The following is an 18,762-nucleotide window of genomic DNA, read 5'->3' on the forward strand; positions in this document are numbered from 1 at the left end:
GCATGCATACTCCTGGCTGGAGGGTCAAGGTGGGGCATGGAAGACGTGTGGGGTCAGAGAATGGCTCTGGCATTCTGTGCCAGGAAGTGTCAGGTGGGGAGTGGTGAGCTCTCTATGGCAGCTGCAGGCTCCATGCGAGCTCTGGGGACCACAGAGGAGACTGTGCTCAAATGCATGTGCTCAAGCTGCTTCCCCCCGCCCGCCTGCCCCGGGCTCTGCATTTGAGCCTTATGGGGACACTGACCTGTGTAACTTAATCATAACCCTGGCACAGCCAGCCAAGGATGGATTCTAACATTGGCTTGGCTGGTGGAGGCCAAGTGAGCCATCCCCCTGCCTCCAAGCAGGCCACTGGCATTGGAGGAAAGGGGTTCTTTCCATCCAGAGCAGTCCCGGCCTCTCCCTCCATCCCTGGCTCCTCCGCACCCCCTATTTGCCACATTGCCCAGATGCCCCTCTCTTTGGAGCAGGGTTCATGCTGCATTTGGCCCAGGCCATGGTGGGTGGGGCAGGACTAGACTTTCCTGCCCCCACCTATACAGAGAGGACCTGCTGCCACCCAACTAGGACACTGGGGAACAAGAGCCATGCTGGACCAGCTGAGGCAGGAGGTGCATGGCCCACAGGAGGGAATGAAGAGGAGGCCAGTTGTCTTTTGATTTCTGCCCTCCCCCGCCCAGACACATGACACTGGATATAATAGACCTTGTTTATCTGAATCCTGTGAACAGGGGATGAGGGGTCCCTGAGTGCCCCCATTCCCACCACATTCCACCTTCAGGTCTGAAGGAGGGCTATGTAAAACCAGCGAAGGGCAGTCCTGCTTCAGACAGCAGAAGAGAAGCATGGTCCTGGCTACCTTGAGGGATGACTCCATTGGCAGTGAAAACAGGTTCATGAAGAATTAGGGGGAAATTGGTGGGTGCCATAGCCATGTTAGGTGACAGAGGGAAGCCGCTATTGTCCCAGCCCGAGGAGGTTCCCTTCGTGTGGGGAGCCTGGGTGTCCACCTGTGTCCATCCCTAGCCCATCAGGGGGCAGGGCCGGCTTTCCTGTGCCTTTGGCCCCCTTTCGAGGATGCCGCGGGGAGCTTTGCCTGTGGACTCTGCGGGATGGCTTTGTCCTCGCCAGGGCTCAAGAAAGGTGCTTTGGGAGCAGCAGAGTGCCCTTAATGTAAGCTCCCCAGTGTGCCCCACTGAAGAGCAAGCCCCCAGATCAGTTCACTTGAAAAGGTAGGTCACTGAGGGAATAATACAACACAGATGAAATAGTGTGTGCAGACAAGAATGAGTTACCTTGTCTCATTAATCCCACGCACAATACAGCAAGACCTACTGTGTAGAAGTTCATTTTTCACTTTCCGTGGAAATACAAAGAGGACCAATGTTCCTTCTCTCCCGGTACCAGTTACCTCGCTGTTTTCCTAGCTATGTCCTCACAACTGTCAGGCAGGGTCTGCTACCAGCTGTGTGTGTGTGTGTGTGTGTGTGTGTGTGTGTGTGTGTACTCTGTTGTCAGGCTTTGATGGAAAAAGAAACCTTCCCCAAGAAAAGCTTCGAATCCTAGAGTGGGGAGGGGCTCCTCGCCCTGCCCCCAGGTCAGAACAGGCGTCACAGAAAGAGAGGTGAGGCCTGGTGTCACACATGGTTTTATCAGCAACTCCTTTTCCCAAGTGAAATCTTACATGTTAGTTGAGATGGTGTGGGAACAGAGGGGAGCAGAGCTGTCCTGATGGAAGCAGGGCAGGGGACTGTCATGCCATGCATCTGGCCCTTCCTCGGACCCCCAGTCCCTGCAGGGAGCTCTCCCCTCAACCCACTCCAGCGCCTGACATCTCACCGCAGTGTCTCCTCCTAACTTCTGGGCTGAATTCTTTCTGCTGCCAGAATCTCATCCCTTGGCCTGAAGTGGGGAGGCTAATGGCACTTCCCACTGTGTTGGGGGGGTGAGCCCTCTGGTTCTGCCTCAGCATCCTGACCCACTACAGGGGAGGTGCCTCCTGCCTCCTGGGCTCCGGGGCCTGGTGAGGAAGCCCCCTTCTCGGCAGCCTTTCCCTACTGTGTGGGCAGTGTGTGTCCCCTTCCCCTCAAGCACGCTTTCCGCCCCTTCCTGCCCCCTCAGGTGCACACTCCTTCACCTGGAAACGCTTCACTCACTGCAAGGACCTTCATGGGTGGTGGGGGAGGTGGTCCTTGCTGAGGTTGGTGACTCCTCCTTAGGAGGTGTGGGTGGGCTTTGGGGCCTCCAGGAATGCCTAGAACCAAACCATAACATTTGTGCCTATGTGTGTGTATCCAGGGAGATGACTTTCAGCAGATTCTCCAAGGGACCCTAAACGCAAAAAAGATGGCAAGCGCTTCCCCAGTGCAGACTGGGCTCTTGGTCAACTTGTAGGATAATTGTGCCCCTTTGTGTCAACTGTGCCCCTATTTCTTCAGGCAGGAGCCTTCTGAAGGGACAGCCTCTGCATGAGAACACAGCTGTCCCATCTAGACTAGACTCCACGGGGTCACTGCTGGGGCCTTGGGAGCTTGGGCCATGGGGCTGGCAGCAGGGAGGCATCTTTGAAGTCCAAGCCCAAGAAGGGGAAGTGTTTGAGTCCCATCCCTAGGGTTCTTCCATTTTGTGTCACTGCAGAGAGGCCTGGGGACCAGAGCATCCCATTCTCTGTGATGCCTCACTGTGCAAAGCGTGTCCACTGGGAACAGTGGGGATAGAGAAGCAGTGGCAGATTCTTTATCTCTAAGCCACCGTGAGCCCCTCACCTCCATGGCCATGAGGATCTCTGTCTTGATCAGAGCCAGCCCTAAAAGGCTGCAAAACTAAAAAATATCTACAGGCCACGTCTGGCCTTCCGAACTGTGAGACAGTGCATTTCTGTTATTTAAAATTAAGAAAAAAAAAAAATCAACCTTTAAAAAAAAATACATATATAAGAAGTTGGGAGTGGGTGTGGAAAATCCACCTACCATGTAGCTCTGTGGGGTGGCCATAGAGCATGACCGTGGCTTTTTGCAAATAAGGCAATACTATTCCCCACAGATGAAACCACAGAGCACAAAAACCCATGGATTAGCAGGAAATGTCATTGAGTCCATTACCGGCCAGGGATCACTGACAAATGTCATTGCTCTTTCAGTTAAAACTGCATCCTGGTCCCCCAGCTGCTCCCTGTGCTGGGAACAAGCTGTGTGTGGCTCCAGCTGTTGCCATGGCAGAGAATTCAACAGCCGGTCCAGTAAATATCATTGCAGTCAAACAAAAAGATCAAACCCCCTTCACCCTGACCTCAGTGCCCCCAGTGAGGTGTGTATGCCACCCTAAGAGCTCCCCACAGTGTGCTCCTAAGTGGCTGAGGCCTCTCAGAGGCTCTTTTCTGTAGAACCTGCCTGTGCATTGGCTCCCAGAGGCTGTCTTCATGAAGGAAGAGGCTGGCAGGCACATGTCAAGTATAGAGGAGGTATGGCACAGGGGACATGGCAGTGGGTGGGATGGAACCCTTCCCATGTGAGCTTGTCCCCACGTGAGGGCCACAGTTAGGTTCCTGCCCTCACTGGGTCATGCTCTTAACCTGTGCCACTTCCAGCAGCTTCCTCATCTGCCAAAGACATCTGTCCTGCCTCCCTCTGCCTCCAAGGTCTGTTGTGAGACTCGGGCAAGAGAAGGTCTCACAGTTGGTTTAGAAGCATGCTCAAGGGCAGCAATGTGGGGCATTCTGGAAGGTAGTGCACCAACAGTGTAAGACAGCAATGTGGCAGCTGAGGGTAGGGTGTGTGATGGGCCTGGAGCTGGAGGAGGGAACCGTTAGCAGGAGGGCAGGGAGGCGCAGGCCGAGGCAGGAAGGTGTCGAAGTTCCTTAGCTGCAACGGATGCTACCCTTCCTACAGGCAGTCTTAAGACTCCTGGAGAAAAACCCAGCCCTCATGGAGCTGAACTTCTGAAAATCCCCCTAAATTCAGGGATTAGAAAGCAAAAGCAAAGAGGATCTTGATTTCTGTGCTGTGGGATGACCTTTAGTTAATGGAGCTCGGGTTTAAAAGGCAGAAACGTGATGAGGCAGAGACTGATGGCCCCGCGGGGACAGTGTGAACCTGGCACGGGGGCAACCAGACACCCTGAGCAGCTTCCTGAAATCCTGAGGGCTTCTGACTAAGCCCTGGACACATGTGCTGGTCGGGCCGTCCCTGGCCAGCCTGCAGGGGGCCTCAGGGGGGCAGCAAACTCCCTATTTGGACCTGGGTTCCAAGCCAGCCAGGCGGTGGAATGTGAGCGGTCTCTGTCCTGTGTGAGCTGGAGGCTGCCTGTGCTAGTCCTTCCTCCTCATCCAGGCTAGGGGAGGCAGCTGGGAGGCTCTGCTGGGGAGGGGCAGGAATATGGGGTCAAGGGGAACGGACCACTGATAAGCATGGTTCCTGAAGCTGGGGCTCCATGGGCACTGGTTTTAGGTAACAGATTCCTTGTGCTTTAGTCAGTGCACTTGTAGTGAGGGTCACCATGGTAACCAAACAAAATTCCTAGGCTAATGATGGGAGCTTTCCAATAACCAGCCTGTCAGTCACTGCCCCCACCCCATGTCTGGCAGCCTGCCAGACCGGTTTTGAAAGCCCAGACTGTGGGTGGACTGGTGGGTGCAGGGTCAGGCTAGGCCCTTTTGGGAGTTTCTGCCTGGCCCAGCCCAGAATCTGGGGGACTTGGAAGATCCTAGGGGAAGGTGTATCGGAGTCCGGATGCACTCCCCCGGTGCAGGAATAATATGGCCCTCTCAACAAGCTGGAGCTTGTCATGTATAAACAAACTATAGGCACGGCCATCTCCCCCAGGAAACCTTGGCTGTTTTGGAAAATGTTTGAGCTGATAACTAGGCATGAGCTGGGGCCAGATGTTGGCTGATTGTAGTTAAGGTGAACTATGGCCTCAAGGGCACTTCTCTGAGCTACCTGGCCTGCCTCACCTTTTTCTCAGGTTGCATGGGATATGTTTCTAGCCGTGCATTCCACCAGGCAGAAGGATCAGAGTCCCGGGCCTGTCTTAACATTTCTGACTTAAACCCAGTGTGTTTATTGGATGGCTCTTACTAGGGACTTGTAGTAGATCAAAAAGACACTTAAAATACCAACACTCCAGCGAGGGGGCTGGAATCAAAGGTATTAACACAAACATAGTTTATCACTTTGCTGGATTCATTAAACATTTTTGGCCGCCACAGCCCCCAGTGAGGACAAGAGCCAGGGGTTAAACTTGCAGGCCATGTGGCTGAGGGAAGTGTTAAGCCAGGCGTAATCACTGGCACCAGCACTTTCTTCTCCAAAGGTCAGTTCCTCATCAGCTAAGCTGGTTTGACATTCAGCATTTCCCTTCACTGGTTGTTCTGTGGAGCCTCCTGTGATCTTGCTCTGTGTGACACTGTAGTCAGACAGAGTCCTCAGTCTCCCCATGGCAGTCTGCTTGTGCTCAGACAGGCGGGTAGATGACCCAGGTTATTTTGTTTGTTTGGGGTAGAGAGAAAGGAAAGGAAGGTATTATTTGCAGTTTTTTCCGAAAGGAATTCTTTACTTGTTGAAGTGATTTTAGCCCTTGGTTTCCTGATCCTCACTCCCTGATCTCCTGGCTTACAACATTTACTGGAGATAGGCACTGTGGCCGAGCCCCAAGAGAAAGCCTTTCTGCCTCTGGGAGAGAGGGCATTCTTGCCCTTGAGGCAGGGCTGGCCTCCCTGCTACAGTGGGTGGTCGTAGGTTCCCAAGTGTGTGCTCAGTGGGCTGAGATTATAGACTAAGATGAAGGTGTTTGCCTCTTGGTGTCTTATACTAGGTTGGGAGCCTACCTTTGTTCCACCTAGGGACCTTCTTTCTGGATGTGCTTCCACTCCTGAATGGTTATGGAAAGGCTCTGCAAGGTTTGTGTTCTTATCTTTCAAGATCACGCATTTGTGTTTGTAGAGTCATCTGGAGATAACTGGAGGGAGCAGTAGCTGAGGGAAGCAGGGCCTGGAGGCCTGCCGGGTCAGCCTTGGGTCTGCACAGATAAGAAGGCCTTGCCATGGGGCACTTGGGTGGCTCAGTCGGTTAAGTGTTCTTCTTGATTTCAGCTCAGGTCATGATCTCACTGTTCATGGGATCAATCCCCACATCAGGCTCTGTGCTGACAGCGAGGAGCCTGCTTGGGATTCTGTCTCTCCCTTTCTCTCTCCCTCTCTCTCAAAATAAGAAAATAAACAGGAAAAAAAAAAAAAAAGAAGGCCTTGCCATGCAGCCAGCCCTCAGAGAGTTTAGGTAACCCTCTCAGAAATGCCCTGAGGCTATTCTCCAGGCAGGGGCAGGACTTTTGAAGCAAGGAGGAGCTGATTTCAGGAATCAGAAGCTTGCTGGCTATCAGGGAGGTAGGTTGGGCAAGGGAGGGGGTGCGGGGCATGGCGGAGAGTAGGAGAGAGAGTCTTAAGCAGGGTCCATGCTCAGCTCGGAGCCCAACACTGGGCTCAGCCCCACAACCCTGGGATTATGACCTGAGCCAAAATCAAGAGTCAGATGATGTTTGTCCAACTGAGCCACCCAAGTGCCCCAAAATCGGTTCACTTTGAATGAATTCATTAAGAGGTGAGGGATCAGTGTGAGCCTTAAAAGATTAGGGTACATGGGTCATTTAATCCTCCAGACCCAAGGTAAAATCATTGGTTTTTACAGCTAAGAGCTGTCATCAGGGTCCCTTCCATGTTTGGGGTAAGTCTCTGGGAAGGGAAGAAAGCTGGGCTTCACTATGGCCTTTCAGGGAGGTCACTCCTCTTAGAGTCACTTTAAGATAACACCCTCAAAGAGCATGTGTGTGAGTTTAACCAGTTAATTTCCCTGGTGGAGTCTCTCAGAGGCATGGAATTTGGTAGAGTGTATGTGACCTGTGTTGCCCAGGACCTGCCTGGCTTCCTGGGCCACTGGTTAGAGCCAGGTGCTGGAGCCTGGTGACCCCACAGCCTGAATGAGGGCAAGGGGGTGAGCCAACTCCTACCAGAGGGCCTGCTTCTTCCCTTCCCCTGTCCCTTCCCATCCGTGGGTGGGGCCTCTGTGCCTAGTCAGCCGGGCAACCTGCCCCACTTTCAAGTCCTCATCCCTGCTGGGCCAGCCTTCCTCTCTAGCTACCCTGAAAGCCCCCCACCCCTCACTCCTGTTGGTCAAAACTGAACCACTCCATTGAGTACTGGATTCTCTTCTAGTTTGTTCCCTGATTGCCTGGGATATACAGTTTGAGCTTCCCCGTGGTGATGGAAGCACCTTCAGAGCAGACTGTGGCCTGCACCCTGCCTCCCCCTCCTCCCTGTGGGGGACCCACAGCTGGGCACCCACACACCGCAGTAGACCCTCCGACGGGTAGACCACAGGAATCATTTTGTTTGTTACTCTGGAGGGAAGGAGGGAACCCACAGGGATGTTGGCGTCTTACAGCCCTCATTCCACTTACCCTGTTTTGTTGTTTGGGTGTGTTTACTTTTTGCTCTTTGCAGCCCTCCTACTTGAAAAGATGAAGAAGCTAATGGGAAAGCTAGATGATATCTCAGGGTCAGACAGCTGGTACAGGGCAGAGCAGAGGCCAGAACCCAAGCCGCGTGGCGGGCTGAACAACCCTGAGACGCTCGAACCCCGTGTGCTTCGATAATAACAAGACAGCAGTGCGCCCAGTGCGTGCTCTGCACCAGACATTGCTCTAAGCACTCTAAATGCATTAACTCCCTGATCCCCTCAGGGACCCCAGGAGATAGAGCAACCGTATTACTCTCACTTTACAAATGAAGGCAGAAGTAAGCAAACTGTACGTCATCGTAATCGAGGCTGGGTGAATAATGGCAGGTAGGGCAAACCTGGATCGAGCGCTTTATCAAGTAAGAACGCCCTGCTAGGCCTTAATGTGCATTGTTTCCACATAACAACCCTCCCTCCCCCCTGCCCCTCCCCGGCCGGTATACAATACTGTATAAAATGCTGCCATTCCCATTTTACAGATACAAAACTGAGGTTCTGAGAAGTTAAAGTGACTTGACCCGGTGGTCACATGGCTAGAAAAAGGGAAACCAGGGTTTGACTCGAATCATCAGGCTGGGACCCTGCTTTTCAGCACTGAGTCGGACCTGGGGCATGTAAGGTGGGGCCCAATTCCTGTGTATCCCTGGTGCAATGTACAGGCTCTGGCCTCCTGGCCCAGGAGTTAGACTTTCCAGAGGCGTGGCCGCCTGACTCAAAGAACAGCCTGCTTTTTCACTCAATTATGTGTTTTCTGTAAAAATAGAACTCTTCATTAAAACAGCACAGCACAGCCATCAGCCAGAATTACTAATTACTGTCCTTTAAAGAGATAATTCCCCCTTTTGTGCATTCGCCACACCTGCCGCCATCCCCTCCCCCACCATGGAAGGCTCCCACAATGGTCAGGAGCCAGAGGGATGGGGCTGGTGGGACCACAAAGAATGAACAGTTCCACAGGGCGATGCAGCCTGTCTTCTTGGGACTTCTCTGAATCTGGGAATGCCCACAACTCTCCAGAGGCCTCAGTGAGTCCCTATGGCTCAACCTCCTTCTGTTATTCAGCAGATTTGTTGACATTAGGTCAGTCACGGGGATACAAAGAGAAGAAAGACATGTTCCCTGCCCGTCACGGGGTCCACTACGGAAGACTGGCAATGATGGTGTGGACTCAGGAGACCTGTCTCGAGGGGTGGCTGTGCACCAGGGCTGCCTTTATAGGCTCTTTTGCCCTTAGTCCTCCCAGCAGCCTTCCTGGGTGGTTCCGTTACTGTCCCAGGGAGGTGAAGGCACTTGCCAGGAGGTGCCAGGGCCTGGGAGTGCACCTGCACCGTCTGTTTCCTCCCATTTGATGGGGAACGAGGCACGGGCCAGAGGTGGGTCCTTCCAGTAGACAGCAATGGCCATGTTCAGGTGTTTATTGCATATGTTGAGATTTTTATAGGGAGCCATTTTCAGGAACATGGAAGTGAAAATGTGGACCTGTTGTGCTTGCCACCCACACGGCCCACATCCTTCCCTGCAGCCAGCTCTTCTCTGCTGGTATTCCCCGACCTCCAGGAATGGGGTGCTGGAGGGAGCAGCCAGGGAGGGGACACAGGAAAAGTGATTGGAGGCTCCTGGAAAGGGGAAAATGGACAAGATGACCTTTGACCCCAGGCTATTGCTTGCTTAGCTAGAGCCATCTTCACAAAAATATCCCCCATTTACAAAATAATTCTTTTTAAAAAAAATATATTTTTTGGAAAGGCTCACGTTCACCCAGTTCTGAAGAGGCTGACCCTAAGATATCTCCTCTTTATGGCAGTGGGAAGAAAAATGATTTGTCTTTGCCTCAGATGGGAACGGCTCCAAGTCTTAATCCTTTTGACAAATAATCAGGAGGCTGATCCTGCCCCAGGAGCATGGGCCAGGCAGGGCCCAGGAAGAGAGGGAGGAGAAGGATGCCAGGCTGACCATCATTCTTTGAGAACCTCCTTCATCAGCTGCTGGCCCGAGCGACTGGGAAGATGGTCAGAGATGCCCCGTGGTGACACCCGGAGACACTGGCCTTGCTGGTCTCTGTCTTCCCCCACAAGAGGAGGGCTGGCCCAGATGCAGGGGGCTGCAGACAGACTCTGCCAGGCTGAGACATTTCATGGTCCAGCAGGGGCTGGCTCTGTTCAGGTCAGCTGAGCATCTGTCCGTGCCCCCAGGGTGCTGGACTGTGCAGGTGATGCGGGAGGTGGCAGGTCCCTGCCTTGATCAGAGCACAGTGGTAGATGAAGTGTGTGGGGAGGATGATGGCTGAGGGAGCACACAGCCTGGGCATGAGGTGGCCAGTGTGGACTACCATGGCTCAGGTAGCATTCTTTGGGAGGGTGTGGGCTCCTGGAGAGTGGCCTTGTGGCCTCACTGGGCCTCCCTACTAGGACCAGGGCACACATGCCACTTCGACTGGACAGGACTGTGGAGTCCAGGACCCAGGACTCCTTCCTGTAGGCCCAGCAGCCTCACCCCTGCAGCAGGACAGAGCACATGGTGTGTTTACATAGACTCTTGCTCCTTCCTCTCCCCAGAGAGAACACTCGCTTTCACATCTGCCTTCAGATGCAAGGCGTGGGAAGAGCATTCAGTCTTGTAAGACCTTGGTGTTTATTCGGTATGGGCTTCCACAGCTTGACACACAGGAAAGTGCTGGCAAGAGGGTGTGCTTCAACCTAGTCGGCTGGGGCTCCGTCCATCCCCTCCTGTCCTCTTCCTTTCTCACACCCTTCGTAAGTCCCGGGAGCCACGAGGAGGGCCCCCTGCCTTGCCAAACCGGCCATGAGGTTCAGGGGTTTTCTGGGAGCCTTCAGAGGCATGAGGCCTAGAAACTGCTTTTCCGGGTCGTCTACACCAGCAGTGTGAAAGCAAGAGTCCCTTCCCACAGCCTCAGCAGGCCCATGCTTGAGGACTGAATGCAGCTGCAGTTTCTCAGCTGCTGCTTATAGGTCACTGCAGTTCATCTAGTGGGAGACCTCACTCCTGTTTTACTGGAACCTGTGACATGCCCTGCTGGGTGACCACAGAGCTGGGGCTTTGGCTCAGGTTTCTCACTCCTAGGCCAGTGTCTGTCCACTCTGAGCGACATCACAGTGCAGGGTCTGAGAACAGCAGCGTGGCCATTCCTCTCCCACAGTGGCTTCCGTCAGGGTGTGAGAGGGCTGCTAGGTGCCCATGTTCTGGGCCTTCCTGTCTCAGAGACATCCCTTGGTTGTACTTCTGGCTCTGCCTGGGTGACTGTCTTCCAGGATGAAGACCCTGAATCACAAGGAGTCAGACATCTTCATGTCCTACCCAGAACCCCCTGCTGCTTCCCAAGCTCTGTAAAACTTTGCTTCCAGACAGCTTAAAACAGACTCGGCCGGCACGTTGCTCGTTGGCTACATGAGTCCAGCCCACTCTGCGGTTATGAGGCACCAAGTGAACAGATTTCCTCTCCTACCTCCTAACCAAGACCCAGCAGTGGGAAGTGGGGGTGGTAGAAATCAGCTCTGATTTAACATGGACTGTGAGACCCCTGAGTGTGGCCAGATGGTTGTAACAACACACATTTTCACAAACTAAGCAGACACCATGCGCTCGGCTCTGTGCCGGGCACTGGAGAGGCGAGGAGGACCCTGATGTGGGAAGCAGGGCCCTGGCCTGCAAGTACCTGCCATCCAGGTGGAGACACGTGGCGGAACACAGGACAACATAAATAGTAGTTTTACCATCTGTAGGCGGGACCAGACACACACTGTGTCCAGATTATTTGAATTTAAAAATGCTTGATATAAATTTATCTGTGTTATTAAACTCATAAGCCTATGTGGCAAAAAGATAAATATATGAAAACACATACATAGATAGATAATATCTAGAGATATAAGTCTATACTGTGTAAGTGCTAAGTAAAAACTACTGAATATTCAGAGAAGAGCAAGGGTGGTCACGCTGGAGGAGGACTAGAACCACCGAATTAAAATAGTGGGCTTTTTTCAAGTCTCAGAATCCTTTCTTCAAATGACGTTTTAGATTCATTTTGGTGTATAAAGCAGGCATGCCAGGGGCTGGGCTGAAGGGGTGGGGTGCCCAGGAAGCACCAGGTTCTGATGAGGCTCTGGCCTCTTGTGTGGGCTGGAAAGTGTTGCCCACCAGCCACAGTGGCACACCAGTGCTCTGCCAGCCTTCTTGTCCTGTTGTGCAAAGAACTGGGCCACCCATCCTGGCCAAGGGGACGGAGAGGAGCCCTGTGCTGTGACAGGGAGTGGGGGAGGGCAGGGGAGAGAGTCCAGCAGTGAATTGGAGGCATGCCAGCAGGTGTGCAGATAACCAAGTCCAACATAGTGAAGGCTCTCCAGAAGGGGTATGTGTACAACCCCCACAGGGACACACAGAAGGTCAGAGGGTGACATCTGGTTGGGAGTTGGCCGGATGTTGGAGGGAAAGGGGAAGTCCTAGCAAGAGCGATGACATGAAGCAGGACACAGATGAGTCCAGGAGCCTGTCCTCCAGTTCAGGTTGCTAATACCCATATGAGCAGCACGCGGGTGCCCAAGGGCATGGGAGGAGAGGCAGGAATGGAAGGTGGCTGCACAAAGGCACTTGAATTGATGTCATGGACAGTCAGGGCAGGGTTCTTTGTTGAGGAAATTCCCTCTTGGCACTGCTGAACTGTGATACTAAGGAGATCTCAGGAGCTAATCTGGAGCCTCCCAGGATCCGGGAGTGAAGGATCTGACCAGAGGGTGACTATTGGAGCGCTTGCCCCAGCCCAGAAAGGATGTGGTTTGGTTGAGAAATTCCGTTCTGGGTCACTCACACTAATGGAATGTCAGCAGCCGTGAGGATAACAGCTTGTGTTGGTAGAAGACACTATGCCAGCTCAGCTTTTAGCCACTTCTGTTCTAGGCACATGGTGTGGTCAGGTCTGCCACTCATCCTGGCTCTCAGGGATGCAGGGAACAGGAGGGGGTCTGGGCCTGGCAGAGAGGAGCTGAAGAGGAGGCATGTCTGGGGAGATGGGGTACCAGGGCAATGCTTCGGGGCTGGTCCGCCCAGGGAGCTGTCCCAGGAACCAGCCTAGCCCCACCCTAAGTGGCCTTGCCCAGGGGACTCTGCTGCTCTGGTTGTCTGAAGGGGGGCGGGGAGGGCAGCCTTAGAATGGACTTGAGCCTGGATGTTCCCCACACCGGCAGGAAGGGGTCTTCACGCCTCATCAACACCTCCAGCCACTGGTTCCCCCCTTCCCAATGCTTTACCTCTCCCCCAACTCCCAACCATGTGCCTTCCCACCATCCTTTTTTTTTTTTTAATCCTTTTAGGTTTTATTTATTTCTGATAGTGAGAGAGCATGTGCGCACAAGCGGGGGAGGGGCAGAGAGAATCCCAAGCAGGATCCACGCTGTCAGCACAGTGCCCAACAGCATAGAGCCCTTGGGTCTCAATCCCACAAACCGTGAGATCATGACCTGAGCTGAAACTGACTGAGCCACCCTCCTTTTCATCAAACACCAGCCCCAGCAAGATCCCTTATCTCTTCCTTCATTGCACTGAGTCTGATCCAGTTGATCATCACTTGATAATCAGCACCTGATTAGCTGGGCAATTTGTCATTTTTAGCACTAATTGTTATCTTGAAGGCAGAAATCATGTTTTCTACTCCATATTCCTGAAGCAGAGGTTCCTAATACTTGTGGAGTGTTGGACCCTTCTAGAATCCAGGAAGGAAGAGTAGGGATGGCAGATCCAGTTTTCCCCAGCAGCTGCCCACCAAGATGCAGAGACCATGCTCCTGCCCAGGCCTGTGCAGTCTAAACTGTGGGGACCCCAGTTTCTGGCCTCCCTAGGCCTCCCTGTAAGCCAGCCAGGCAATTCACTAGTAGATGTTCTAAGGGCACAAGGCATCCTAAGGGTCTGAGAAGTCTCCCTGGAGAAGGTGGGATATAAGGTCAAGCTTGAAAGAGGATGAACATGGAGAGACGAGGCCAGGGGAGGGTGGGGGTGCCAGGGTCCTGTGAGCAGAGGCAGAAAATGCACATGCGTTTTTGAGGAAAGGTGAGGAGGAAAAATAATAATTGGCCAGAATTCAAACCTCCTCCTCTGGAAAGAGAACTGGGGCAAATTCCACTCTGATCTTCATTCTGTAGCAGCAAGTCACAATCTAAGAAAAACAAGGTGTGAGAAGCAAGGAGCAGAGTGAGGCCATCAACGTCCTTCATCAGGCTGGAGGCCCAGGTCTCAGCACAAGGTCTCAGGCCAGGGCTCCAAGTGCGCGAAAAGGTCAGAGGGGAAAGCTCCCAGGTGGAGGCTGGCCTCCCTGTACGGTGCCTCCAGCCTCAGATCACAGGATGCACCCTGTCTAGATGCAGGACTCCACTTCTATGAGGGCCCGTGTGCCAACCTCAGATGGTCCAGCAGAACTAACCGGGCAGCGATCAAGTACAGGGCCTGACAGTCATGTGGGTTTGTCCCAACAGCGATGCCAGGATTAACAGGGCCTCACGCTCACCGCCCAGTGAGAACCAGAGCCACAGCCTTGTTTGGGTCTCAGTGGCTCAGCCAAGTTCACATGCTGCCCAGGCAGCTGGTGTGCATCAGTGTGGCTGGCAGTACCCACAGTATAAAGAATGCAGTACTTCCACAGCCATTAGTGAATCGCCACTGCCTTGAATGTCCTTAGTGTCCCCGGCTGCCTTGACCCTCCCCTGGGACCCCAATACTCCCTGACAACTGAAAGGTCAACACCTGGCACAGCAGGTCTCCCAGCCCCCCACCCCCACCCCAGTTATGGTGAGCAGTGTTCTAACGGTCTCTGCTATGTCCAGGACAGAGGAAGGGAGCTGTCGGCCCCTCCTGTGGTCCCACCTTCTGGTGGGAGCAGCCCTTCCCCTCTCCTCCCAGCCCCCTTCAGGGCCACATCCCCACATCCAGCAGCATCCTGACCTCAGAGGACGCCCAGTTTTCAGGTTGAAAGAGATTCTGAAGTTGCTGCCTCCCTTTGCAGAGCAACTGTGTTCCTAAATGGCGACTGAATAGGACTTGGTGTCACTTGAATCCTATTGCACATATAAGGGGAGCTGGCTGTTTTAGGAAATCCAGTGAAGAATTCTTTGGTAAAGTAACACATGACTGATGACACTCCTCATGTATCCAGGGTCAGGAAACAGTTTGCAGTTCAGTTTAGGAGATGTTAATTGAGCATTTATTGTGCGCTGGCAAGGTCTAAAGCACAACTCTGCCCTTTAGGTAACCTTTCTTTTTCAGTTCCTTGCTTAGCTCCATTCCTGGATGAGCAATTGCTTTCTGGGTCTCTCATATACAAGGTTCACTGGGGGCCTGTGGGGTGTGTGAATATAAAAATGGCCACATGGTCACTGAGGATGGTGCATACCGTGGATGTGGGTAAGAGGAACAAACAAAGCAAGACTAGCAGACACACCTAACAGTGCTTCAGAGAGTGGGGCAGGAGAGTATCTGATCAGGGGCCAAGTGGATGAGAGGAGCGGGCAGCACGGTGGGGCAGAATCCCTTGGGTTCCCAGCCTGGGAGGAAGACCAAGGGAAAGGGGGCCCTCTCAGGGACGTGCTAACTGTTCCTGTCCTTCCCTGCAGCCTGATGTTCACCAAGGTGAAGCTGGAGCAAGTCCTGAAAGGCCCGGAGGAAGCCCTTGTGACCTGCAGACAAATGCTGCGGCTGTGGCAGACCCTGTACAGCTTCTCCCAGCTGGGGTGAGTGGCCATCATCATCCTTGGGGTCGCCCAGGGGGTGGAGGGCAGTACTGACAGGGGGTGGTTGCCAGGGCAACAGCCCACAGCTGAGTGGTCATGATGCCTGGGGGTGGTGACGATATTTGAATCAGAGTGTGCTACTTACTGCTCCTGGGGCCTTTTACATCCGTAGGCTAATTTTAACCTTTTGACAATCCTCTGTGAGGACACAAAGAACCTGTTTAGGAAACTGAAGTTCCGAGGGGTAAGAATGAAGTTATTATTGAGCATCTGGGCCAGGTTCTGGGATTGCTACTTACATATTATACACTGTCAGATTTTATTCTCACCCCTGGAGGGAAACTTAGACTCAGGAACCTTAGAGAATTTGCCAGTCACTCACCTGGTAAATGGTAGTGCTGGGGCTTGAACCTGGGTCTCCTGAATCACAGCCCTGAGCCGGTTGCTTCTTCCTGGCTCCATTTGGAAGCTAGAGGGAAGAGGAAGAAGCAGAGTTCCTGAAAGGCCCGCCCCTCTTCCCCACTCACCCGCCATCTCTACTTATCCTGTCTCCCGCCACAGCCTCCAGCCTGGGCTCTGGGTTTCTCCTGGGCCAGACAGGAACTCTTGTGCAGTTTGAATCTGCTGAAAGTTTTTGCTCAAATCTCCTGGGACACTGTGCAGCCCAAAGCAGAAAAGGGCCTTGTGCCAGGCAGGTGCACCATGACTTCCTGGTCCTCTGGTCCTCCCTCCCTCCCCTTCCCTGAAATTGTTGGCTGTATCATCTCCCGGAGGCCTTAGGGGACCCCACTCCGGTAGATGTGATTGCATTTTCACAGGGACTCTGGGAACCCTAAAGGGTTTCACAGTCCCCAGAGGCATGTCTCTCTGGTGGTGAAATTTACAGAGGAGGCTCCAGGGTAATCCAATGAGGTTAAAACCCTTGGGCAACTAGAGTCTGCCTCGCTCTGAAGGCCTTTGAAAGGCCTGAGAGATTCCAGGGCAGAGCAGGACCCAGTGAATGGAAGCTGCCAGAAGGAGGCTCTGGGGTGAGGGACTTTTCAGAAAGGGAATGGGGAGCTGTCTGACAGCTGGGTGATATGGGGGTGAGGACCAGACTCTGGTATGAGCAGGGCCTGCACTGAGATACCCCTTGCTCAGCCACTCACTGGCTACAGTCACTCCTTCCTGGAGCCTGCAGGTGTATAGTCTGGCTCCCCTTACAGAAAGGAGCTGTCATTGGAGGTGGCAGGAACCTCCTTTTGGCTGTATGGCTGGTTGCCTGCTCCTCCAGGCGGTCTCTGTGGGGCCTCTCTGAGCTGCAGCCCCGTGTCTTGGCATTTGGGCCCATCCTGGGCCTCCCCTCCAGGCAGCAGAACTGTGGGGCTGCCCCGTGTTCTCTCCAGGGCTGGGGCTGTGGGTTCTTGCTAGGGTTGTTTAAGTCACCACTCACACACTCATGTGTGATAGGAGGGCCTGGTGGAGCTCCTCCTAGGTTCCCCAGGCACCTCTTTTGGGAAGCCTCCCATAGCTCCCCACTCAGGGCGGGGCAGGGCTCAGCCAGGCCAGCTGCCTGGAGTCAAATAGGAAGCATTCTTTCTGAACCTGGAGCCACAGAGCAGAAACTAGGACTTGTGAAATCTGCTTTGGAGCAGCTGAGGACAGACCAGAATCCACAGCCTGAAGGTCTGGCCTACCCACCCCACCCATACACCCTCCTTTCTCAGCTCCACCTGGGCCAGCCCATGCTGTCACCAGGCCCTGCTCAGATGCTCTCCTTCATGGAGCCTGCAGTCACCCAGCCTTGGACGCTTCAGTTCAACCTCCATGATCTAGGTGTTTTGAAGTGCTCATCATGGACTCTCCTCCCCACCTCTCCTCCCCTGGTGGCTGCCAGGTTCTTCAGGATAGGAGCAATGCTGTATGTTGGCCTAGAACCAAGTGACAAAAGTCCCCTGAGATGGGCTGTTTCTGGAGTCATTCTTGGGCTGGGAGGGATGGTGAGACAAGAAGCTGCCTGCGTTGGGCACCTGCCCATGTTGTCTCCTGTACTCCTCATGGTAAACTCATGAGATAGGCATCTTCTGCTTGTTACTGCACACAATGAGATGACAAAAGTAAGACTTAGAGTGCTTTGCTGAGGGTCCCACAGCTAAGGAAGGGTGGCCATTGTCTCTGGCTCTTTGGCACCGCACTCTGGTGCCTCTGGGAGCAGAAAAGGGTGGGGAGGAAAGGCATCAACCTGGACCTACTGTGTTTTGTGGATGGTTTCCTCTCATGTCTGCACCATGGCCGTGCACCCACAGGCCCAAGTTCAGGCCAGTGTGAGCATGAGTTAAAATGACAAGGACAACCTGGGCCCTGGCATTCTTGATTGGGACCATCATCTTAACACCCCCTGAAGGTCAGAAGCCTCTGGCCCCAGGCTGGGCTTGCCATCTATCCTGCCCTGTTTACCTTGGCCCTCCTCCAGGCTTCCCTGGTCAGCAGGTTCAAGGGCAACCCCAGAAGTAGGCGGGGTGGCTGGGGGTATGTGTGCCCCAGGATGGGCACAACAGACTGTGCTGCCTTTCTGAGCTGTGGCTCCCCCCACCCCCCACCCCGCTTCCCCACTCTGAGAAAAGAGGAACCTCCCTAGCAGTGTGGGAACCACAAGGACCTGGGGAATTGGGGGCAGGGGAGAGTACCATGCTTGTTTATCTGCCCCCGCAGGGCCCTCCCTCTGGTTCTTCTGGGGCCACCCTGGTAGCCCGAGGTAGAGTCCCTGATGCAGAATGGTGGCTGGGCCTTCCTTCCCTGGGGCTTGGGCTGGGGGTATTTCTGGTAGCCCGTGAAGACCAAGTTTTCCTTGGAAGCTGGATCTTGGTGCCTGCTCTGTGCCTGGCACTCTGCTGGACATTGTGAGGGTGGCAAAAGGTAGCAAAGACCTCCTTTTGTCCTGGGGGAGCTTCTACCATCACTGACTTCAGAGGAGGGAGAGTTTCTAACCCATGTGCTGCTGGATTCATGCTGACGGAGGGCAGGGGAGAAGGCAGCTGTGAGGGGCACAGGAGGCTTTCTGGCTGTAGGAGGGTCTCTGGGCTGGGTTCTAAAGGACGGGGGTGGGGGGTTGTGTGGACCAGAAGAACAAACAGCAAGAACATTCTTGGTTTGCATGAGCAAATGTTAGCTGCAGGGATGAAATGTGGTAGTATTAAGGACTAGCGGGGAGACTGATGGCCCCAAGGGCACATAGTGGTGTTGGTGGGTGGGTGTGTGCGTGTGTGTGTGTGTGTGTGTGTGGGTGTGTGGGTGTGTGGGTGTGTGGGTGTGTACACATGCTGGGGAGTAACAGCATGTCAGTGTAGCTTCTGGGGTTAGCCAGATTCTAGGGTAAGCCTGAGGCCCGATCTGTCTTGCCATCTCTGGTGGTCTCCACCCTTCCTAGTGGTCCTAGCTTTGGCTCCGTTCCCAGGCCTAAACTCTCAGCCTCAGACCCTGCCTGGTGTAAGGCTCCCTTGTTCTCCCTGCAAGCCCTCTGCCTCACTGGGGCCTGGCTTTCCCTT

The 18,762-nt window shown here is 53.8% G+C and overlaps 1 protein-coding gene and 1 long non-coding RNA gene across 5 annotated transcripts in view; one reads left to right on the forward strand and one right to left on the reverse strand.

Annotated features, from left to right (window-relative positions):
* Positions 1–18,762, forward strand: part of TTC7A (tetratricopeptide repeat domain 7A) — a 120,009-nt gene that overhangs the window by 77,094 nt on the left and 24,153 nt on the right. For all 4 annotated transcript variants that reach the window (XM_003983963.6, XM_019827149.3, XM_045054177.1 and 1 more), the window contains one exon: positions 15,122–15,238. In XM_003983963.6, the coding sequence (XP_003984012.3) occupies positions 15,122–15,238 (117 nt within the window). The remainder of the gene's footprint in view (positions 1–15,121; positions 15,239–18,762) is intronic.
* LOC109498158 overlaps positions 1,632–18,762 on the reverse strand; it is a 35,733-nt gene continuing 18,602 nt past the window's right edge. Inside the window, exon 4 of the long non-coding RNA XR_006595539.1 lies at positions 1,632–15,707. This is a non-coding gene — a long non-coding RNA (uncharacterized LOC109498158). The remainder of the gene's footprint in view (positions 15,708–18,762) is intronic.

Source organism: Felis catus, chromosome A3, assembly GCF_018350175.1.
Source record: "Felis catus isolate Fca126 chromosome A3, F.catus_Fca126_mat1.0, whole genome shotgun sequence".
Taxonomy (NCBI): domain Eukaryota; kingdom Metazoa; phylum Chordata; class Mammalia; order Carnivora; family Felidae; genus Felis; species Felis catus.